At 32.5% G+C, this 26,279-nt stretch overlaps 1 protein-coding gene and 1 non-coding gene across 2 annotated transcripts; both read left to right on the top strand.

The window, feature by feature from the left end:
• Positions 1-2,624: 2,624 nt before the first annotated feature.
• On the top strand, positions 2,625-25,894 carry LOC131850141 (uncharacterized). The gene is made up of 7 exons (XM_059200313.1): positions 2,625-2,785; positions 17,324-17,782; positions 20,224-20,367; positions 21,671-21,766; positions 22,335-22,447; positions 23,568-23,680; positions 24,283-25,894. Exons 2-7 carry the CDS (start codon positions 17,657-17,659, stop codon positions 24,840-24,842), a joined length of 1,152 nt encoding a protein of 383 aa, XP_059056296.1. The 5' UTR covers positions 2,625-2,785; positions 17,324-17,656; the 3' UTR covers positions 24,843-25,894.
• On the top strand, positions 9,590-9,694 carry LOC131850197 (U6 spliceosomal RNA). The gene has a single exon (XR_009357824.1). It is a non-coding gene; the product is annotated as a U6 spliceosomal RNA (small nuclear RNA).
• Positions 25,895-26,279: the final 385 nt, after the last annotated feature.

Below are 26,279 nucleotides of genomic sequence, written 5' to 3'. Positions count from 1 at the left end.
TAAATAAAAAATATTAATAATTAATTAAATACGAGCTGATAGTCTAAAAACTCTTAGACTAAATCTAAGTTGAAATAATAATAACTCTTTATTGCGCATACATAAACATAGGACAGTAAGTATAAAACAATGAAAATAAATGTTTTACAAAAGGCGGTCTTATCGCTATCAGCAATCTCTTACAGACAACCCGGTGTTAACAGAGAGTATTTACATAAAGAGAGAAGGTAGGAGGCGCACTAAATACTCTATTTATTATACAATTATAGATAAACATTTACAAAATTATTTCATTTGTATTGACATAAAAAAACCTTAAAAAGCCTTAAAAGACCATATAACCATATATCACACATTACACGCTATCTAGTTTGTAATTACCAGAAAATGTAATATAAGCGCTTAAACAACTGCCTCATATGGACATATTTCTATTAGACCAATACAAACAGCTATTACTCATGAATACAAATGTTTGTATTGTGCGGGGATTGAACTCCCTTTGGTAAGTAAGGCGTTTTCATCATTCATTAATTTATGTATCTATAAGTTAATAATTTGATTGATTTAAATAGACAGGAAGGAAGGAACATTATCCGCTATAATAACTTTACAATTTTCGTTATTAATACAGAGATTATTGATGTCTAATCAATTATACTACCGATATCGATCGCCAGAATCAATTAAAAACAATTATAAACATGAATCTCGTTAAGTAACTGAGAAGGTTAAATGAATCGAAATTAAATGATAGTCATAGTTACGGATATATATATTAGAGCAAGAGCCCACGACGGCCAGACATACGTCATTTTAGTAAACGTGAAAGTTCTTGTATGTGTGTCCCCAACACAGGTAAGAACGATCCCCAAACATGAAACCTGGAACCTACCACGATCCAGGAACATACAAGAACTTTCACGTTTACTAAAATGACGTATGTCTGGCAGTCGTGAGCTCTTGGGCTATATGATATTAGGCTGTTTTGCATCAAAATACGGCCTTATATCTTAATACCATAGATATTACGAAATAAATCGTAACCCTCATAATCATCATCATCTGCTTTATTTGTGGTCGATGTAGTATGTATTTCTATTGCAAATTGTGATCCCATGATACCTACATATTACTAGGAGCTATTCCAGAGAATTAATGTGGTATAGCTGGGGTGGAAGGGAATGTGGCCTAATATTCTCATTGCTAGCAATGTACCATGTTAGATCTCTGTGCGGTTCCCCCTGGATACCATCATGATAATTTTTTAGAGAATTTGGCACGATAGTCTAACCGACCTGATCTTATATTCATCTTATAAACCTCCACTAGTGCCTCGCCAGCGTAAACCGTTAGCGCAGTTGGGTGTACCATTCCATGATAATCGATAAAAAAGTGGTATGACTTCGAGACTAGTATCTTATTACTTACTACTTACTTTGGTTTACTTCTGTACCCTTTAGGAAAGGGCTTGATTCGCAAATTAAAAATAATTTACGTTTCATACTTAACTCTTAATTATATTTGCAGATTCTGTAGACTTTTAGGCTACAAATATAGATTATTATTAAGGAAGGAAGTATGCAGACACGTCGGCAAACAACTGCCTAATACCATAACAGTAGATGCCGTTGTGTGTACAGCTGTTTAATATTCCACAGAGTGACTCACTAGTCGATAGTTTGTGACTGTCCCGTATCTGCGCGTACGCTTTCAAAACACATTGCAGACCTAGTTTCGGTATCCTAATTTTATAGTAAGCGACAGATTATAAATTATATTTTAATCTTTCCGTTTCATAATGTATGGTAATTTGTTCGGTGTTCATTTTCTTAACCTCTATGAATACAAGTAGACTAGTCTGTATGGTAAAAGGATCTTTGCCTGTTCCATTATTTAAAAGGAGATGGACGAATATGAGAAAATAAAAATTTATGAATAGAGAATATTGTCTTGTTTTTGTATTTTGTACCTAGATATATTATATATTTTTATGGACGATGGCATTGTGTGTAATTGAAATTTTTTCTTGGAATAGTGCTTTTAAATACTTAGTTTTATGTAATAAACATATTGGCTTAGTGAGAACAATATTCAAGGCAATATTTTAATAGCAGAAATGCTTATATGTACCAGTATGAAAATTGATTATTATAAAACAATTAGTACTATTTGTGCGGAATCGTACTCACATAGAGTTCGAATTGCCATGACTGTGTTTTTAGGTAATCTCCAAAGCCTCCCGTATTTTTAATAATGTAGTAGTAGACACGTTCTTTTATTATAAAAAAATCTGGTATGCGATACAATTAAAATAAGCTATATATGTATTGAAGAGTTGTAATGAAGAGTTTGTCTAAACTAAATAAGCCTAACCGTAGCCATATTTAATACGAAAGTTGCTAGTAAGCCGGCGATAAAAATTAAACGCAAAACTAGATTTTATTTGTATCGAAGGACATACAGTCCTCAAGCGTGCAACAGGTATTAAATTATTTTAGTCTTTCGTCATAACTTTATTTGCATAGTACACATAACTCGTTTTACACTTAAACGTCACTTGATATATGTGCATTCCCGCGTTTTTAACTACCAATCACGACCCAGTATCGCGCCGTATGGCAGCGCGAACGCGCGTATTCTAATTTCAAACGTGTTTTAAAATATCGAAGTGTTTATTGTTTAAAACATAATAAAGTGTTTATTTATTTTTTTGTCATTGTCACTTGGTGTATGATTGTGCAGCTATATTTATTTATATATAATCTGGAATTTATGAGTTAAGGTTTGTATTTTTTTGTATGGGTGAGGTAACGCTGTGCAAATATAAATTATTTCAATGTTCATGCGAAATGTTTTTGTTATGATACCGGTCTGGGGTACTAATAGCAAAGGCAACCTTCGACACTGTGGCTGTGTATTTAATTTTGTTATAGTATTGATTATTGTTATATATTGCCCAGTTACGTAAATATTCGAACGAAAGTTATGTATTTCGTTTAACTTTTTTAATTTAGATTACGTGAAACAGAATTCACAATCCAATTAGAATATTAATATATACAGCTATAAATTAGCAACTGAACTTTTTTTTTCACAATTAGCAAATTGTAGACACAGGCTGCTACATGTAACATAATTAAGTTTAATCTATTATAAATCCACTTCAATAATTCAGTCTATATAATTATATAAATTCAAACATTCCGTACTCTGACACAATTGCCTTGTAAAGACATCAACGAGCTTTCAAATATAAGTACCTACTTCTCTGTAAATTTATATCATATATTGATGCAACGAAAGTGTGTTTGTCTGTAGAAGATCGAACCATGGATTATTTTAGTTTTTGTTTGATACGGTGATTCAGAAGATCATGTGCAGGTGAATGTCGTGAACACATATTTAATCACGGGAACGAATACAAAAATATTGATTAGGTACATTAAAAAAAGCAGTCGAAGTCTATAGGGATTCTCATTATATTTTTTACATTACCTAACAGAATAACTACATTACGTGCTTTATTTCCCATAAAATTTTCATAGAAATCAGTCAGTAATTGTAATAAAAATAGCTAGTAAAGTTTGTAACAAAATATGCAAAAATTAAAATATTTAAAGTACCTCATTATTTGCTTTGCATTATTAGTAGTGAACAGTACAAAATGATTTTATATTTATATCTTGCGGTATATAATGTACTGCGGACTGTTGGACTGCGGCACGCGAGCTTCTACCACACCCGTTATACCACTATTATTACCATAACGTTCACGCTGATAGTAATCACAAGTAAAACTCAGAAGTAAACTCGCAATTGGTTACGTTTGTAAATAATGTACATAATATTACCACAAAACCACCATGAAACTGTTTTATCTGCATTGAGACTTTTTTAAACTTCCTATTTAAGAAAGTCCTCTCGGAAAGGTTTTATGAAGGCCTACATCTGGATTATAGCCTTGTATGCCTGTGAGACGTGGACATTGCTACAAAATGAAAAGGAAATGTGGTGTTGGAGAAGGATGGAAAGAATTAGCTGGAAAGATAAAATAAGGAATGGGGAAGTGCTTGAAAGGGATAAAGAAAACAGGCAGATCATATTATTGAGAATAGGCGGGGAAAAATGTATGATCTATATCTAAAGGGGATCGAAAATTCGATCATAATAAAACAGAGGTTATAAATTTAATAAATAAAGGGGGACAGAGATTGTTTGTTTCCTCTGACTCCAGTAGATTTGGGTATACTGCTTAGTAATTCAATTTGTAATTTAATTTCATTGTAGTAACTCGTCATTTTTACTAGTTACAGAAAATATACTGCATCTGACCACTCTATCAAGAGTTAGGATCGTGAGAATGTCACTTTACGATGTATTTGAAACTGTAAGTCAAACTTTGACCTCGTAATTTTCCCGTTGACATAATCCGTGCCAGTAAACTGAACACAACCGTTCTTGGCAGAATTTTCTGTTAATTTAGAACAAAATAGGTACGCCAGCATCTTGCACGTGGTGCTTCCAGGCTCTCTAGCCAGTTGTTTCTTCTCAACGGCCCAAATTTTAAGATAAATGCAGAAAATGAAGTCTACTTGATATTGTTATATTACAGATATGATTTAAAGATGCTTCTGATGTGATCTGATCTTTAAAACTTTTATATTCTATAATTTTATCAAAGTTGATAAGGATTTTGTTGATATCTTTTGATTAAAGATTGACAAACCAACAAGTGTTTTTTTAAATTAGGGTCCTCGTGACTCCGGAAATGGTACACCGTAGGTACACCGTGTGGTTTTTAGTGGTTAAACATCTCACACACAGTCGTCACCCCTCTGGCGGGAAAATCTAAAAATCTTCAATAGACTGTCTTTTTGAAGATTTTTCCTCACGTTAAAAAAAGAGTTCGTAACTAAAAACATCCTCCACCGACAAGATTGCGAATCGTAAATTATGAATGAATGAACTACCATGGTAAAATAGTAATCTTATTGCATGATTCTTCGTTCGTTTGTCTATCACAGTATATATTTCAGAAATTACTGATGTTATCAATTTGAAATTGCTAATATCTCTATCTGACTGTACTTATCTAAGTGTACACGAATAAATTACTCTGCGAAGCTGGCTATGTAACTCGTGATAGTTACGTAACGAGCATTCTTGCTCAAAGTATGTTGTCTAGGGCGGGTGAGGTTTTTATGGAGAGTTTTATGACTACAACTTGATTTCAACTGCACACACGAGAAACGGACATATATTTTATACATAAAAAATACCGACCCCTCCCGGCTTCGCACGGATGCATTATAAATGTTTGAATTTATCGGCTTGTTATATACTATTATAACGCATATATTGTACATATAAATCTCCCTCTTGAATTATTCTATCTATTGTTGAAAACTGCATTAAAATTCATTGCGCAATTTATAAGATATACCTAAGTGAGTTCCTACCGGTGGCGACGTTCGTTTATACTATGTTAAGATAAATACTTTGGTCGATTTAGGTATTTGCAGTACACAATTACACTCAGGAATTTGAAGAATTCTGTACATTGATTTATTAACTTGACGAGTTATTTTGTTATAAGAATCATTGCACGCAAATGCACCTGTGACTTGATGAGTCACGATAATCATTGAAATTCGTATTATTGTCTACCTCTTTATGTACCATTGGCATTGTCCATGAATTTTAATAATCATATAGATTTAATTAATGGATGCAATAAAATAGAACAAAGGGTATCTTAGTTGTAATGACAATAGATCCATAGTTTGTTAAGACAACGTCAAATGTAGGTATTTATTCATTTTCACTATGTCTATTTATTATCAGATAGGGTTGAAGACAGTAATATGTTATCTGTGGTAATATAGTCCATCGTCAATTGCCAAAAAAGTATAGTGGATTGAATCGAAATTACATATATTACCTTTGAAGATTACATTTTGAAATTTGATAGAATAGTGTCCCCGCTTTCGCTAACCGTATGCTGATGGAGTACCATAAGTGGAGGACAATAAGATAAGCATGTTGTTAGGTTAGTTACCCCATCGTGGCCAATATTATTACGTTGGTTTCCATTGCAGACCACGGAGAAGGTTACCTGCCATGGCACATTGTTGGCTATGGGGTCCACATTACTAACAATCCCTTTCCCCCCTCCCTTAGTTGAAGATATTGATATGAATATGCAGTCAAATAAGGTCAGTTAGTCAATGGTGATAAATTCTCTAAGGATTAATCACAATAATTGGTATACCAACGTGAAAACATTGCGTTCGCATATGAGGTGTCGCTACCTAATCTACATAATTTATTGTTTTATTGTAATATACATACGTCGCGGAATCGGAACGTGGACTGACTTTACACTTAATTTAAATGTATGTTATCTGGGGAGGTACTAATGGAAGGGTCTCGAGTGTTGACAGAACTATTACTAGTATAGGCACATTAACTTGACACTTCAAGTCCTAAATACCATCGATAGTAATAGTACTAGTCCTATTTGCATTGTTTATCGTTACTTAAGTCTATGGTCGAAGTTGCTGTATACTTTATAACATTATACTTTAGACATTCATTCACAAATAACTCAACAGTCATGTCCATATCGCTTGTTGGCTATATTGTCCACAAGTGGCAAAGCAGCTGAATTTTTTTTAAATAATAAAATTGTATATATTCACACCTATAGTTGGCCTACCTACTACAGTTCGCCAGAACTATGTTCATCGCCTGCGTGCAATGCACATGCCAAACCCCTAGCTCCGGCATAGGCGCTTTCAGGTACATTGTGTGGGTTTTAGTGGGTAAAATTCCACCGTCCCGCCATTCCTCCGGCGAGGTGACGGTTTTTTGAAAATTTTTCACACATTTAAAAAAAAGCCTATGTCTAGCAATGGTATTGATTAGATAGATGGTGTAGTCAGCCGTGTTTACTATTAATTGTTACTGTTTATATAGTAACACTTGATGTTCCCATTTCTTTGGGTATATTTGGATTCAATGTGGAAATGATCGAGCTTATCGCCGTCTCTCATAGTGATTTGATGTATTAATGATTTTTCCATCGCCGAAGAATGTATAAGAAATGTAAATTATTAATTTTTTTGTGACGGCCAGTGTTAAAAACAGGTGCTTTGAGATTTAAGTTGATGTATTCAATTATGTTGTCAGTAACATCTATCTATGTATGGATAAAATAAATTTTAAGTCGGTCAAGTAATTTATCAACATTATGCGTTATAAACAAACTTATAAAAAAGTAAAATATGTATTTCTACTTATGAGTATAGACTAACTTTAGAACAAAATACATTGGGTTATATAACTTACCATAGTGTACAGTAGAAAACGGTAGCCAGAGTTTGTGCGTGGGAGCTGATTGCGCAGAATATACCGTTGCGTTGTAGTAGTGATAAATTTAATTTATTCCGAACATAATTTCAACAGCTCGGTGGTTTAGAGGTATAGCACAGCGCCTTACTTTTGAGGTTCGATTCTCTAAAGACTCTATTGTCAAATAATTATTAGAACAAACAGGAGGACCTTAAATAAATATATTCCAATTTTGTATTGAACAACAAGAATTCTTTGTACAAAATTAAAATAATCGGAATCAATTGCCATTTGTTTGCAATTATCGTAGTAATTAACGTAGGGACATTCGATTCTCACATACGCTCTTTTCCTTTTATAGTAGTTTATAAGTTTATATTTAATGTATTATATTATTCTTATTATATTAATTAGAGAGAGAGAGAGAGATAACATTAATAAATAATAATAATAAATAACTCTGGACAATTAACACAGCGCCTCTAGACAATTCATATATATATATATATACTACTGTAGATTTTTTGTGTAAATATAATGTACATAGACAATACTCAGACCAATACAAACAATAATACTAATGAATACAAATGTTTGCACCGTGTGAGGAATAGAACCCGCGGCCATCGGAAGTAAAGCGGTAAACCACTAGACCACCGACGCCGTCATAATACTCCATACCCAGGTACAAATTTGTGAAGTGCTACTTAGAACTATGTAGTATGCACTTGTTATCATAGATTCAGATCACGCATCGAGCCAGTTCTATGAACCCTCTAGAGTTTCAACTCACGTACGCCTCCATATCTTCACGCCTTGCCGGAAACGACCCTAACTGTATCCGAGACGTTTTTGTAATTTGAACCCTGTAAATATGGTAAATGGGTCGCTTATTGGGGTTAGTGGAAGTGAGTTTGTATAATAAGTTATCGGTCAATGCGTTTTGAAACGATAAGTAAGTGGATTTATGTAAGGTAAAGTATGAAACGTGTCACAGACTTAAGGTAATCCATACAAATATAAACGCTGAAGAGTGTCTGTCTGCCCGTTTGCTACCTGTTTATGACTGTATTATTGTTATTAAGATGTGTGTTGGGATCTCTAATGCATTGAATTTAAATTTGTCTTCAACTTACTGCCATACAGTAAGTTGAAGGCAAATTTAAATTCATTCATTCACATTGCCATTAATACTAATAAAAAAAATACGTAATATTATTTAATAATCATAATCATAGAATGACATAGTCTATCTATCTATCTATCTGGTTAACTAACAAACAGAAAAGATAAACCCATCTTGTATATATAAAACATCCTCTAGAATATTTTTTTTTTAAAAAATCTTTTCAAAATCTGTTGCTTAGTTCTAAAGATTTAAGCTTACATAGGGACGGATAGACAGCGACAGCTACTTTGTTTTATACTATGTAATGATAATGATGATGAACCCATTTATATAAAAATGTAAAATATGTTACAATATACATATACATATATAAGTATATACTAATTATATAAGTTAATTGCATAATTATAATTTGTAGGTAAACAAAAATCACCGCAAGTGACCGTAATACTTTTACGGCTTGTTAGTACAAACGTTCAAAATTACATAATTTTCACTATACCAGCTAATTAGTTGATTTCAAATGGAAAGCAAGACCTGTAATTATAGTTGTTATGTCTTACACTGTTTTTATTCCATTTTTTTTTACATAATAACGGTGGCAACTGTAAATACCACTGGTAATCCCCTAGATTATTAGAGGTGTTTTTTAAGTAACTGGAAGGAGTAAGCAATCTGACGGTACACTTAAGCAAAGTGGCCTATGTTCGTAAACAGCAACCACGGACAGGTTATGTGATACTGATGGCAGCCCTGTGTAAACATTTAAAGGTGTTATGCCTGACTACACAATAATTTAACTTTGAATTAAAATACAAAAACAAAAGTAAACCACTTAGCCATTTAATAATAACAATATAACTCTTTAATGAGCACAGAACATATTTACTAAAAACTTAATATGTGTTAAAAGACGGTCTTGTCGCTTAAAGCTCTCTTACAGAAAACTTGGGTATTTTACCAAACTCAAACTCTCCCTGGAAACCTTTGGTGAATTTCTAGTTTTCCTACGATGAGCAAACTGACTTGAATTCATGCTGATTTTCACATCATCCATTTAGCTGGAGCTCTGGAGTCCTACCAATGTCTAACGTTACCGCAGGTGTACGGTGCGGCAGTACATATACTAAAATTGGAACGATACAGAGAAGATTAGCATGGTTCCTGCGCAAGGATGACACGCAAAATCGTAAAGCGTTCCACATTTTTTTTTGTTCCGGTTGACTGTCATCGATCCCGCGGCTCCGGCATAGGCGTTGGGTGAGGGACATCTTGGAGTTTTTAGTGAGTAGGAGTCTCACAGTACCCGCGGGCTTCCCCCGGGGCCGGCGGGTCTCCATTAAGGATTTTCTCCAAGTCAAAAAAAAAGGCGTACGGTGCAACGCTAAGCAGGAGAAAATCCTCTGTCTTGCAATCATGCGATATTTGTTTTTATTTCTGTTGAATTATTAAACCGCATGATCTAACTTATATCGATCTAATACTTTTTTTTCTATGCAAGTGATAACAGACACTTGCTCTATTCAACTATAACGTGTTCGTATATTATTGGCATAGTGCGGCACTCGCGTGTAACTCGTTAATAACATTATGCTGCTTTTAACAACGTTATTTAACGTTATTACGTCCTTCCGCGTGTTGCGCGCGAATGAATGAATTAATGTGTATCGGTTGTTAACTGTCTCTTTCTATTATAATATACTCTACACACGATACTCTATTTATTTATTTGTATATTTAAACATGCGTACCTATAAATAAAGTAACATCTTAGTCTGCAGTAAAAAAATGAGTGTAAATAGTCGTCTGGCGGGTACCACAGTCTCACTTATGTCATTCGCCAAAAAGCTTGGTTTGCCAGCTCTTTTGGTTATATGGCACAGATTAGGTAAAATTACAGGATAAGAGGCATTTAGTCTTAGTCTTCTGGAATGGCAACACCTATGTGGTATTCCCATAATATACGACTACTGACTAGGCAGTATGGGCAATGCTCTTCGCCTGTCCAAATTGAACGAATTTTAAAACAACAACAACATAATACATTATTACGTAATGTCCGTTGTGCTATTCATATTTATTGGCGACGGTTACCACACTTACCATTAGGTGGGCCATGCAATTACATGCAAATATACGAAAAAAAATCTTGTACTCTTCAATGCTTGTACTGCAGAAATCAGATAATTTTAATTAAATACAGAAACTTACTTAACACAGTTCTATTAGGTAATATTGTATACATTTCAACAAAAATATATAAGGAAAAATAAGATAGAAAGATCTATAAAAATATGTAAGCGTGTATATGTATGTGAGCATGGGTGTTTAAACCTGAGATTTTTTTCTTTTGAATAATTACGTTTCATTAAAGCAGGTAAACACGTGACTACTCTACCGTCTAATCGCTAGAACAATATCTTATTGGCTGTTTTAGGAACTGGAACTCACTGTCTTGTAATTTCGATTTAGTGCATAAGAACTGATTGTACGTTGTTATCTTGTTGTTTGAATTTGTATATCACGCCCGTATCATTAAGGTCTGAAATGTGTGTGCGTGTGTGGAAAGAAGTATGTGGATTCGATTGTGCGTGCTTGCCTCTATGTTACTTATTCAGCTATAGCTGATAACAGTTCAGTGTCATCATACCACACCATCTACATACATTCAAACTGAAACCAGACGAGAGTTAGAATTTGTACAACCTGGGTACTATAAAACGGTACAAGGCTACCATTTTTGTTATTAGAAATACATTGTACAAAGACTTGCCGGTAGTCTAACGGTTTAGCACAGCACTTTACGTCCGATGGTCGCGGGTTCGATTCCTCGCATGGTACAAACATTTGTATTCATTAGTATGGTTGTTTGTATTGGACTGGGTGTTTTCTATATATAAAATGTATGTATTTAAAAAATAATATCTATGTATTTCTGTCAGCTCTCTAGAATACAAGCTCTGCTTACTTGAGACTAGTTCGCGCTGTGTGAATGTCATGAGATATTATTATAATTATTATTACTATTTATACTGTATATTTCTAAATAAATTAATAAAGAGGAAACAAATGTATTTTTGTATATTACTAACGAATAAACGCAAAAACTACTGTAGCTATTTACAAATATGTTCATCATTAGTAATCTAATGTTATCTCTGAGTAACTATATTGTTAGAAAAATTCGAATCCCTGCTAAAACTTCATTAATGTTCAATAACCCCAGGTGTAAAAACAATGTCCGTCCATGCCAAGCCGGGACGGATCGCTTGTCATTTATATGCAAAATACAGTGATAACAAATTGTAATAATATTGTCAAGTTTATTCAGCATGCATACCGGAAGCTATAACCACAAAGTAGGCCGTCAGCATACATGCCATTCCAAACATATAAATTAAAACAAAATATTAAAGACCAAATTAAGAACATCTGGAAGTCCTACACATACTCACAAATTATAAATTTTTACGGCCTCAATGATCTAGCGGTTTAGCACACCGTTTTACTTCCGATGGTCATGGGTCTGATTCCTCGTACGATAAATTTGTATTCATGATTATGATTGTTTGTATCGATTTGTGTGTTTTCCATGTATATTATGTACATATATATATATATATTATGTATATAGTATTTATATCAGTTGTCATACCCATTACCCATAAAGCTCTGCTTACCATGGGACTAGATGGCGATATCTTAATTGTCCGGGTTATCATCATTACCATAGTAAAAAATAAAGTCGCTGTCGGTGTCTGTCAGTCCCTATGTAGGTATGCTTAAATCTTTAAAACTACGCAACGGATTTTAAAGCGGTTTTCTTGAAAGGTAAATTTGTGTATCTAGAATGTATGTAATGTCATGTAAGTGGATCTAGAATCGAATTCAAGACTTATGTAAATGACTTTATACATGTAGCTTCTTTTTCGAGTTATAGCATCGTCATTTTTATTTTAGTGATTAATATGTGTGAACATATTTTTAATCACTAAAATATACTATTAAAACTTAATACTTAAAACAATAGTGTTATTACTTAAGAGAATGTGGAGTGGGTGTTTAGAGGGGGCTATGGCCCTGGACAGGATAATAATAATAATCTCGAAAAGGGGCGTAAAGCGGCGTGATTATTTTAAGTAAAAATAATGAAACTTCTTGAAAAAAAAACATTAAATATGCATTATTTTATTAATTGACAAAAATAATGTATATAATTAAGTTGATACAATTTATTTACTAATAATAAAAATAGAATTAGTGGCGAATTTCCGGTTGTCTTTAGGCGGGGAAATACCACGTTACGGCACTGACTAAAGAGGTTGTAATTCATTAGCGTTAAATAAGAGGTATTAGCATTATATCTATTTGAATGCAAATCGATTCGCTCCGTCCGTATGGGGACACATAAGTATCTGTTTTGTTTCAAAAAACATAGCACGTACACAAAAGCCGTGCAGATCAATCTGTTTCACTTTCCTCAGGGAAAGTATCAAGTCCTAGTAAGTTGCTTGAAACCAATTGAGGTTCCAACTAGAAATAAAAGCTTTACATTGTACCTACATTATGCTTTACATTGTACATATGTCATATGATGTTTAAAACAGAAATACATATACAGTTGAGTACCTACCTAACACTTCGTGAGGGACTGGAGGAGTGGGGCAGGTCTGCGGCTCAAGTCAGTTTTTATACGTTTTTTTCAAATGTAGTGCAGTAATGTTAATGTAAAATATATGGTACAATATTAAGTACATATAAACTCCCCTGTCCTAGTCATAAAGTGACTAGTGATCTGCCCCAGCTTCTCACGTGAAAATTATTGTGAAATTATTTTAATTTATTTGTAAATTAAATATGTTCTATACTTAAATGTCATTTCTATAAAAACGCAGCTATAGGTTAATTTTAAAATCGGTTGAGTATTTATCAGTTTACTCACGAAAGGTAAACTTCGAGATTAGTTACTTCAAATTTTCTTAGTAAGAGTGGGCACTGCTACGTATTTAAACAATATTATTTTAAATCAAAAATTAATATCTAATAATATTAGTTTAAATCAACATTGGTGTTTTTGAATATCACTAGTGTTCTTGCGACAACCATTGGTCTATATGTGGCATTATTATGATCAAAAACCTTTGTTTTATAATATGTGTGTTAATGTATTATGTAAATTTGCTGGTTAAATCCATCAAGTTGTTTGTTGAATCACGTCCGCATACAAGTCTAGTTAATTAAACTCCCACTAGTAATGAACAATGCAAGGTAAGGTATTCTGCCCATTTGTCACGGACCGTCCATGGCATTGATGCTATCTAGAGGCTTACCAATCAGGGGGAAAGGACTAGTGGCCACATCGCTTGCTATGTACCTCAAAAGTACATTTAAAACCATTTTGTATTAGGAGACTTTTAAAATGACTTCCTTTTAAAAAATAATACAGTAGCATTCCGGGTATCACTACATTCTCCCTAATTTAATTTAAACATGAATCTGCATTTCTCTAATCATGTACAAGCTCATTTCGAAGAATAATGCTATCAGTTCCATGTGTCAAGTTGTGTTAGAATAAATCTGTAAATGATGATAATGATGATAAATGATGATGATTAACAAAACTGAAAAATAATATCAATTAAATTATTAGTTCTAGAAATAATCAAACATGTAGTAATTAATAAAATTTTGGTATTTATTACTAATGTTACTAATGTTAACACTTTATCAGGAAAGGTTTTGTCTATTAATATTAGAATATAGAGGACCGTCGTATATAAACAAATAGTGACTATCTATTCATTGAAACTGAACATATTGCACTTATTACTGTACTACATTACTTCAATAATTATAAATTATATAATTAGACTTTGAAGTGGTTTAGAGTGGATTTCCCAATATTACAAATATTTGCGTTAATGTAGTATTTGTATCAACAGACTATATTTATATTTTATTATTAAGTTATCAAATTAAATATAACTCGACGTATATTGCGCCAACAATATTTCCTGTCAAAATTTAACAGACTACAACAAATAGCGGGGCAGATAGACGAAAAGCTTATCTAGAAATTGAATCAAGAACAGGTATATCTACTACTATATATATCTACGAGTATGTGTGGCAGCATACAGAACAAAAATAAACCATTAATCATTGCATGTAATGATTAAATCATATAGATAATGTCTTCATTCTGTGGGCCAAGGTTTTGTTATTACCAAGGAGAATCTAAGTGATTACGTTATAAGTCTAGTTAGAGAGAGATAAAAAACATATGTATTTACACTATTGATCATTAGGGGTAGAATTAGAATAAGAGTAATAAATATTTTTTTTTATACAAAATTCTAATCTTCGCCAAGAAGTTTGAAACGCGTATGGATTAATGTTTGTTACTACTTCTAGCAAAAACTACTGAATGGATTTTAATTTAACTTTACAGTTTAACACACAATTTAACTTTTACAGCTATATTAAGCTTACAAATCAGAATAAAACATAGGCTATAAATGTCACGTGGGTGAAACCGCGGGTACAGCTAGAGTTATATACATAATTTATTGTTTTTTAAATATTCATAATTCTATCATCTCGAATTAATTAACCGCGAAACAAGAAAACTTTATTAGAATTACATAAGTTTTTACAAAATTGCGTCATAAGGCCTAGAATCTAGGCACCGTCGATCTAGTGGCGGTAACATGTTATTTAAAACATATATTATGTGTCTGTACGCATTTCCTTATATCAATTAATAGTTACATTGAACTAATATAAGACACGCTAAATTGTTTGTTACAATCCCATGAGAAGTATCCATAACTTTTTCAATGCTGGGAATTGTATTGTATGCAATTACATCGTTACTACCTACATCCACTTAATTTGTTGTATGTAAACGATCAATGACCTCGGCAATGCTCTACATATAATATTCATATATGTTACTTTTGATTTTTTTATGAACTATAATGAAAAGGCGCGACCGACTGTTCTAATTGAAAACGCTATCGGGGTACCAGTGGAGGATGATAAGGTGAGCATGGGGTTAGGCCAGTAAGTCCATCCTGACAAATTGCCATGAATTAACCTATGTGGTTTCTAGGGAATCATGTGAAAGTTGACCTAATGGAGTACATTACATTATGCCAGATTAACGGTCACTAGGAAGGGTGGAAGGGAAGAGTTTGTATTGCTAGCAATGAACCATGTCGGGTTGACCTCTACGGGGTCCCCCTGAAACCATCCTGATTATTGTCTGGTGGATTTGGTCACGATGGGCACACTGACTTGACCTTATCTTATCGTCCATGTATCTTTGCACCAATCTATTATATATTTGTATTAATCTGAAAATTTTTCTTTTAAATATGTATTTACTAAAATACAGGAAATTACAGAATAAGAAACGTGATATCTTATTGTTCTGGAATGGCAACGCATGAGTGGTATCATGGGAGACAGATTATAATGTATTATGACGGCCTCGGTGGTCTAGCGGTTTGGCACACTGCTATACATTTGATGGTCGCGGGTTCGACTCCTCGCACGGTACAAACATTTGTATATATGAGTATGATTATTAGTATCGGTCTGGGTGTTTTCTATGTATTATCTAGTACCCATAACACAAGCTCTATTTACCGTGGGATTAGATGGCGCTGTGTTTATCCTGTTTTTGTAGCTATATCTTAACTCTTAACTTACGTACGAAAAAAGGACTATAGTCCGTAAATTAATCTATACATATAAATAAAATTGGAGTATCTGTTTGAAATAACCATTTTTTTGCTACATATGAATATAAATACGGTACATATACCTACCAAAATAACATTTTTTCCAATTTTTGTCTGTCTGTTTGTTCCGGCTAATCTCAGAAATGGCTGGACCAATTTTGACGGGACTTTTATTGGTAGCTGATGTAATAAGGAGTAACTTAGGCCACTTTAATTTTAGAAAAATAAAGTTAAATGCGACGTGGACGACGTCGCGGGAACAGCTAGTATAGAATAAAACAGTTCTGGTATCTGTACTGCAGTAATGATCAGTGTGTAATAAAATGCTCTATGATCGTTGATTTCGTTGGTCAATATATAACTAGGTCATTGTCACTATTCCGTAAATGCATTTACACGAATTTATACGTTTTATTTCTGTTGCATTTTTATGGACAGTTAAAATAAACGACTACATAAATTGGAAATTTTATAATTTCATCACGTCTATTTGTCTATATACATGGTCGTATTTTTCATCACCATAGATTAAGAATAACAAAACGAGGTTTCTTAACTCGACTGCCTTTTTAATATTAATTAAGTATTATTTTTTGTAGATGTTTTATCTCCAGCTATTTGTTGGTTTTATCAGTTTTCTATTTTAGTTTTATATATTACTAGCTATTCGCCCCGGCTTCGCCCGAGTGTACATGTGTTATATATATAAACCTTCCTCAAGAATAAATTTATTTATTAAAAAGGAAACCGCTTTAAAATCCGTTGCGTAGTTCTAAAGAATTAAGCAAATATAGGGACGGACAGACAGCGACAGCGACTTTGTTTTATACTATGTAATGGCTAGCGACCCGTCGAGGCTTTGCACGGATACGTTACAAATCTTTGAATTTTTCGGTTTGTTCTATATTATAACACCCCTGTATTACATATGTGTCCATATAAACGTCTCTTTTGAATCACTGTATCTATTGCTGAAAACTATATTAAAAACCTTTGCTTAATTTATGAGATATGATAGAACAGACTTCGATGGCGACTTTGTTGTATACTTATAAATATTAAATAATAACAAGATATGCATTTGTTTCAGATCTTGGGAATTTTCAAAGCTTCGATTTTCAGGAACACAACAACCTCAATAGCGTCTACTTTTATTATTAGAAGATGTATTTTAACAATTTATTTTACCCTTAAAATAAATATGTTATAAGTTTAAAGTAGTAAGATAACGGTGAAACAATTTCCAATTAAAATAAGAAATACCAAACTAGAACAATATAACAAAGTATGGTGCGAAAGAAATGCTTTCAATGAGCTCTGTTCACGCCAAGATGGATTTAATAACTAAATACTATTTACAATTATAAAACTCAGTGATGCAATGAAGATTATAGTTTAGGAGCTAGCAGAATTAAGTGGCAAAATGTCTACAAGCAACGAGCTGAGTGATGTGGAAACACCGTCTAAAATACGGATGAAACCGGCTGTGAGCAGAATTTTCTGCTGCAGCGTTACGGCTGCGTCCGGATTCATAGCGGCATATGCATTAGTAAGTATATTTATACGTATGTTAACTTTTATTTTTGTTTATTTTATTTATTATTGTATATTTTATTATAATTATAATATAATTAGAACATTATTTAATTTGTTGGGTTTTAAATTGTTTTTTTCTTTTCTCAACGTTTGGACATTTCAATATAATATTGTTAATTGCACATGTGTTACCTACTCACTACTAGCTATGCCACATTGTTGGGTTGACTGGTAGAGATCTCTTTTAGAGATAAGTCCACCTTTGCTCACTCTGTATATACTTAAGTTTAGAACTGTATTTAAAAGTGCAATAAAGAATATATAGTAATATTTTTTCTGTTTACATGAACAGAAAATTAAAAAATTTCATTTTGGCAAGCCGTGATAAAGTATAAAACAATTTCGCTTCTCGTTGTCTGTCTGTATCTATGTATGTTTTGATCTTAAAAAAATACGCGGATTTTAATGCGTTTTCTTTTGATAGACAGAATAAATAGAGTGACTCAAGAGAAAGGTTTAGGCTATATAACGTCCTACTACTGAACACGGATTTTTATTCGCGTTATTAACATAAAACATAATTTATCCGTTCTCTGAAACTTTACGACTAAGATTAAAAAAGAGTCAAAACAAACATTTACTTTCTTTATTTTGTTGGACTGATGTTCCGTGGTTTATAAACTCAAGGATAACGAGCAAGAACTTGCAACTTGCTTAAAACAGGCTTGCTGATCAGCTGACTAGTCTATTAATATAATTTTGCAGATTTAATCATGTATAAACATTCCTTTTTCTTTTAAGCGTTAAGAACAATCTTAAAGTATTTAAACTAAGAAAGTAATTTCTATTTGTAGAGAAAGCAGTAACAAAAGTAATATATATATTTCAGGCGTCCATAGACTACGGTAACCTTTTACTATCAAATGAGTCGTATGCTTGTTTGCCGTCGTCGTAGTAAAAAAAATCTATAAAATATATAAGCGAATATTTATGTAGGATAATTTTTGGTCAAAAAATTATTGGCATGGTATTAAAAATAATTAATCTTTGATGTAGAAAAATAGTCTTAGTTATATTATAAATATTGTATTTAAATTTTATTTGAAAATATGTAATGAAAAATAATGGCAGCTCAATTAATAATTTCGGACTTTAATCTATACGTTATTGCTTTTGATTTTATACTTTAGGTATATGTTGCATATATGTATGTTATATAAAACATAACACGTACACAATCAAAAAATTATTATAAATTAATTTTAAACTTTCGTGTTTAATATACATTATTTAAATTATTTTAATTTTAGACTTGCTTGTACTTGCACAGGAAGATATAAAAAAAACATTCTTTATATCTAAGTTCATGTTGACACATGAATAATACCATAGTGCAACTTCAGAACGTCCAACTGCCATTGAGCCATTAGTAAATTATTTTAATTTTTTATCCCATATATAACTTACAAATTTATTACAATTTATTAAAAAATAATTAAATAAAAATCGGCAGCTACATAAACAACCTCGTGTTCTGAAATGATGTATGACTATAGACATTAGAACTTCATTCCCTTTTCTATTCTACATAAAACCAAAAACATCGGGTGTCAAGTAATACTGGGCATTATTTAAGGCCAACCACGCGCAGTTATGTCATTATCTAATGAAACTATGCTCAGAAGTGAGAGTAAGCTTTTGTTTGCTGTACAACTTATGGTTTGACAACTACTGGTGTACTTAGCAAATACTATGGGAAACCTTTGTCACAGATTCTGATATATTTGAGTAACTCTCATTTATTATGCGGGTCATCGTAAAACTTACCGTGATGATATAATAATTACAAAAGTATTATGTTCTTTAGAGTTTAATTTAATTATGCAGGAAATAATCTAAACATGTTTACTTTAATCTGTAATATATGTACTACATACATTATCAATTAAAGTTGTCTTGGAACAGATACATATTCTATATATTGTTTTTTGTATTTTTAAGAGATGCAATACAGAGTAATAAATTAATAAATAAAAATAGTAAATTACAGTAAATATTAAATAGGTTACTGCGGAAGAAATTTAAATACTATCGAATACATATATTTAATTTATATGTAAAATATACCTTTTTGAGATTGTCAATTTTTGGTTTGTAGTTGAACTTTTCAAATTTACATTTATAACATGCTTATATGTCTCGTAGGTTACATGAACACAAAATAAATAAAACTTTAAACACATCAAAGAATTAAAACTTTTGCCGTATCTAATCGGAGTTACAGTATATAAATGTAATAATACGCATAGATATATAAATGATATGATATTATAGAGAGAGAGAGATAAATGAGAAATTAAACACAACAGAAGAGAAACAAATAAAATATAAAATAAAACTACAGTCATTTTTCTACATGTATTGTATAATTGTTATCTATTTTACAATTTCCAGGTGGCGTATGCGATAGCTTTAATCTACGAGATAGTGTGGGTGGTAGAGTCTCAGAGTGGTCTACCAATCCCTTCCGTACTGCTGATGGTGTGCTACTGTGTCGTCATAGCGGCCACCGTCATACTCGTGCACGGACTGATCTCGGTAAGTTCAGATAACGTTAGATATTTACATTGCTACTTATCATTGTTTGGGTATGGTATAAATAAATCGAAATATCTTTATTCATGTAGGTCTATTACAGACATTTCTATTATAGATATTTTAAGCAGAATACACTGATCGGAATTTATTTTCGAGCCAAGGATTCTTTTTATCACTTGACAACAAACTTAGCTCTTGGTATTTTAAAATTTTATTACATTAATGTCTATAGAAATAACTTATTGATCTACTTTTAGTAGAGTTAGACTTTGTACAAATTGTAGACTAAGAAACAAAACCTGTTTTTTTATGAACTTGGTATAGCAAGCAAACTGACAATGCAGCTGACGGTAAGTGGTCATCGTCACCTATACTCTCACCCTAAACATAGAGTACAAAGCTAGTATTGGAAGGTAATGTAATTGTACTAGATGATTTTAAGCGATAGCGTCGCTTTCTGTGTAGCATATTTATGTCAAAATGTTTGTTTCTGTGTACAATAAAGAGTTATATTATTATTAAAATGAGTTTTAAATAATAAAATGCGCATGATTCGAGAGTACGTATAAAATATATTATATTGAACCGGGCGCTTATAGACGCCCCGCTGAGCCGGGAGGCAGTTGGCAATAACTGGTTGTGCATACGCCCTTAAATACCTATACTAGTGGTTCTCAAGGTTAGTGGGCGGTGTACATACTGGCAAATAATTTGAACAAAATTTAGTGACCTGTGCAGTAATAACAAAATACTTTAAAAAATAAAAATATCACTGGAGCCAAGCCATCTAGTCCCAAATTAGACAGAGCTGGCGTTATGTGTTCACATAACGCCAGCTCTGTCTAATTTGGGACTCTGTCTGATTTGTGTAAGTATGTATCTATTTTTTTTATAGATATATACGTAATATATAAATATTGTATACCCAGATCAATACAACACAATAAAAAAAAATACTGCGTGAGGATTCGAAACCGCGACTATCGAAAGCGCTGTGCTAAACCGCTAGATCACCGAGGCCAATAAAAGCTTTTTTAAAGATAAAAAAATAAACGGATATCAGCCTGCGTTAATTAAATACGTTTTGGGGCACCAGTATAGAATGATAGAGATAAGATAAGCGTGAAGACAGATCAGTTAACTGGACGTGGCGATTTCACAAGGAATTGGTTACGATGGTTTCTAGGGGAAGGTCCGCATGTCGACCTGACATGGTTCATTGCTAGCATTATCCTCATAACTAACAATCTATTGTGTATATTTAAATTTAGAAGATAAATGTGTGTGTATTTGTCTGTTACAGAAAAACAACAAATATCTATTGGCGTGGCTGATTGCAGTCATATTAGTGTTAATTCCTGAATGTGCTCTAGTCTTCTATATGTCCATTAGTCATTGGGTGAGTACATATTTAAGGTGGATTTACAATATATTTAGTTTCAGTGTAAGAATGACATAAGTCATTCTTTGAAACTGGCAAATACAGTTTTTATTCACACAATATCCTAAATTTTGCATTACATCAACATTTATTTCAAAGAGTAATACGTAAGTTTCTGGCTCGCTCCTGTTATGATGAGTCTGCTTTCCGAATGAGCGGTATAAAAATATTATATGACTATTCAAAAGATTGCTTTTATTTCTCCTAAACGCTATAATATATAAGCTTTTTGACCGGTCACTATTTAAATAAAGCTTTTATAGAAGCTGTAAGTTTTCATCCTATTTGTGTAATGGAAAATACATTTTCCGATTGCGATGTGATTTAGCTGGGATATATAGAATTTAATTTTTGTTGTACTAAAAAAAGAGGAAGGACTAAACAATAGTCTTAAAATTATCTGCATGATTGTCAGGTATTTCTAAAATTAAAGTTCAGTTATCAGTTCGCAAGCTGAATAATGAATGTTTTCCACGAAAAACAAAATATTATAATATATACTGATGCTGGTAACTTTTTTCATCAGGGTCTTCAAGGCGTGTACGGTGGTGCAGAATTAGCTTGCTACGTAGCAAGACTTCCCGCTATAGTCTGTGGTGTTGTTTTAGTGCAGTCCGCTTATGCGCTAAGGGAAGCCAGGTTGGTAATAGCTGAATATATTTTTTAATAATTAATAACGCATGTGCTAAGGGAATGTTTGAGCAAGTGTCAGACAGATGATAGTAGATATTCCTTATAAAGAATCTCGGATACTCTTAGACCAGGATTATGCCAGGCAACGCGTATGCGATTTATATTGTATATTTATCTTGACTACCATTATTGATTGTTAACCAAAATAAAAGACTGATTGTATTATAAAATAGTAATAATAATAATAATAGAGTAGTATCTCATGACAATTTACACAGTGCCATTTAGTCTCAATCTAAACTCGAGCTTGTGATATGACAACTGATATACATACATAGAAACGTTTTTTTTTGTAATAAAAAAATATCCATACCCATAAAAATTATCATAATTATAAATACAAATGTTAGACCCGTGAGAGGAATCGAACCCGCGACTATCGGAACGTGAGGCGGTGTGTTAAACCATTAACTACTGAGGCCGTCAAAATTATTATTTCTCGATGTTATTATCAGACAGCTGCAAAGATTGCAGTGATATAGTACTTATATCACAGCAAGAAATGATTATAGTTTCTGAAAACAAACTGAGTTATACAGTTCGCAAAAGTAAGTGGCACAGATAGGCTTTGATAGTAACTTAAGATTTGTATACATTAATCTATACATATAAATAAAATTGGAGTGTCTGTTTGTAATATTGAAATAACCATTTTTTATTACATGCATATGAATATAAATACGGCACATACACCAAAATAACATTTTTTACCATTTTTATCTGTCTGTCTGTTTGTTCTGGCTAATCTCTCAAATGGCTTGGCTTGGCTAATGTAATAAGGAGTAACTTAGGCTATTTTTATTTTAGAAAAACACTTCTATTTTAGAAAAATAAAGTTGAAATCCACGCGGACGACGTCGCGAGTACAGCTAGTCTAATATACAGCCTCTAGATTACTCTGGATTAATATACATTTAAACAATAAAATAATTTGTCATCTGGGCCCTGTGCAATGGTTCCGGCATTGCCTATAACCAAAGCGGAGTTTATTACACTCTCTCTCTTTCTATTATCTCTCCATTTCCGATTACTGTCATGAAATTTTTGTTTTACTTAATAATTTCAGGTCTACGGGGTACAATAATGGTGCAGCAGTGAGTGGCAGTGAGTTTGACGCGAGTCACTTCGTGCCTGATGCACCAGCCGCATTCGCTAACGACGGATTCATGCCTGACTCAGGTTGGGTTTTATTTATATGAAGTATATTTAAAATTAATTTTCTCTATAACTTATAAAGTATCTATGTCCAGCATAAGTTATTATTACAGCTTTTTATACAATAGTCTAGCGTATCTCTCTCTCTCTCTCTCTGTATATAGCACATAATAACAAGATATCTACGATGGACATCTAAAGATATTACATAAAAGACTAAAGTTTCGGCAAGCCCTTAATCAATATTCGATCTCTTTAATTAACAGACATCGTTACATTTAGATTTAAATATAAATAATAATAACTATTTACGATGGGAATGAATTAAATGCACTTTCTTAAAATAATGGTTCTTTCTTCTTTATAATTCCTCCATTCATCCAATTCGGCCAGGCGAAGTGTATGATCCAAAATGCTTATTATCTTAGTTTGAGAATAGAATACTAAAAACAGTCGCTATTTGTTAAATATATAGATGGTAGCAAATCTATTTAGTACCTATATCTTTTAAATTATAATTTATGAACGTCAATTGGTACTGTTTCTGTTTAAGTTACGCATATTTACAATTATTCAAGTTTGCAAACAAAATGCTACATTTTCAATGTATTTCTTTCACTTTCCAGGTAAATCAGGTTCTATGCCTGATCTCCGACGCCATCTTGCGAGTCGCCAATCAATGAATATGGGCTACCCACCAGTGATGGTCCAACAACCACCTCCGGCTTACTGGCAACACCTCGCTGAGAGACAATACGCTGCCAGTCTCAGGGGTTACCCTAAGTCTTACCAAGTACCCCAAATGTATGGAACTTGGGTGGGCCCTAGATCCGGGCCTTACGACAACCCATACAAACGGCGTCATTCTATAGTTGGTGCTTTCAATAGTGACGAATACCCATCCAAATATGAAGTATACGAAGACAGAATGGATTGCAAGAGCGAAATGGCCTATCCATATTATAGACCTTATCCGTATGAACAGAGAATGTATCCGGAATATGACCCGAGGTTTTATCCTGATTATAAAAGAGAAGATGCGGCGTATGGTGTCAACTTATTAAGACATGAACCGTATCGCTTTAGCGGATCAAGAGACAGAGTCTTCTATGGACTTAGAAATAGCCACACATCTGTAGGCAATGAATCTGATGATCTAGGAAAATATAAAGATGTAGCGTTATAATGGAAATAGAAATGTGAAACCAGAGAGCAACCCCTGGGATTGATTTGAGTAAGCGAGGGTTAAGTTTGAATCGACGTATATCGTCAGTGTTTAAAAACACAGGAAAAAAATTAGCTCTCGTTGATACTTAAAATATTCACCTCACTAGCGAGACAGTATATTCAGACACAAACTAATTTCGTTGTGCCTATGTAATTTTCGGACAGAAACTGTCTAAAAATAATATATTAGATTTCAAGAACTGTTATATGTCTATATCTACTACGCTATAGGTGCTACTATCTATTATTCACAATGTATCGACTAGTTTGCAATCTCACTAGAGAGATATTAAACTAACGGAATTCACACTCTTTCGAAGATATACACCTATATAAATACATATAGTTCAGTGGTCTAGCGGTTACACCGCCTTACTTTCGACGGTTGCGGGATCTATTCTTCGCACGATAGAATACATTTTTTATTTATGAATATGTGTGTTTGTATTGGTCTGGATATTTTTATGTATATTATGGGTGTATTTACAAGTAAATTACCCAAAATACAAGCTCTACCTAATTTGAGAATAGATGGCACTTTATTAATATTCTGTGCAAAAATACTGATTGAAATAAAATATAAGTAGGTAGTTATTATTTAAATTCTGAAGGTTTTGTAAATCATTAAAATTATTTAGAAAGGGACAAAATAACTATAAATTCAAATCATTAATGATACTGTTTTATTAATCAAGCAACATTTTCAGTTAGTGAGGTGAAAAATATATTTTTTATATTTATGTGATACTTCGATTCCACTGATAAAGTAAGATGTTGCGTTGGTACGTAGTATATTTAAAATTTACTATTGTATTACCATAGATTTCTTTTTCTATAGTATATAACGTTAAAAGCCATAATTATATTTAATTGGCCTTAACAAATGTAAAATAAAATCTATTTGTAGATAGTTACCTAATAACCAAAGGTATATTTTTAAAATGATTATACATAGGTACATATAGGTATCTATAACTTGTAATTGGAGTCACTACTTTTAATATAATTTTGTAATAAATAAAAATATTTTCTTAAATGTCTATTAATACTTATTATAAATAAATTATTGGATATTGTTCGTTACTACATTTATTTTCAGTAACATGGTACTTCTGTGATTCAAATAAAATTCAAATTCAAAAAACCATTTATTCGAGTAGGACATTTTAGCCGCTTATGAACGTCAAGTTTTTACATTATATTTTTTTCTTTCCCTACCGTCCAGTTCGATATATAGATCCAATTGAGAAGAACTGGAAAGAAACTCGATTGAATTACTTGTTTTTTTAAATACCAGTTTATTTACAATAAATTCAGATAATAATTCATATTACTGGCTATTGGATATTAAAAAAAATGAAATACATAATAATACCCCCTAAACAAATAATCATTA

The sequence above is a fragment of the Achroia grisella genome, unplaced genomic scaffold (genome assembly GCF_030625045.1).
Source record: "Achroia grisella isolate CSIRO2021 unplaced genomic scaffold, CSIRO_AGI_Agris_v1 utg702, whole genome shotgun sequence".
In the NCBI taxonomy this organism is placed as follows: Eukaryota; Metazoa; Arthropoda; class Insecta; order Lepidoptera; family Pyralidae; genus Achroia; species Achroia grisella.
This window is presented reverse-complemented; position numbering and strand designations above follow the sequence as displayed.

Bases quoted from the DNA above. Each gene is read 5' to 3' on its own strand.
- LOC131850141 (XM_059200313.1), top strand. From the start codon at position 17,657: ATGTCTACAAGCAACGAGCTGAGTGATGTGGAAACACCGTCTAAAATA. The intron at 17,783-20,223 runs GTAAGTATATTT...TACAATTTCCAG, and splicing joins TCATAGCGGCATATGCATTA to GTGGCGTATGCGATAGCTTT. The intron at 23,681-24,282 runs GTTGGGTTTTAT...TTCACTTTCCAG, and splicing joins CGGATTCATGCCTGACTCAG to GTAAATCAGGTTCTATGCCT.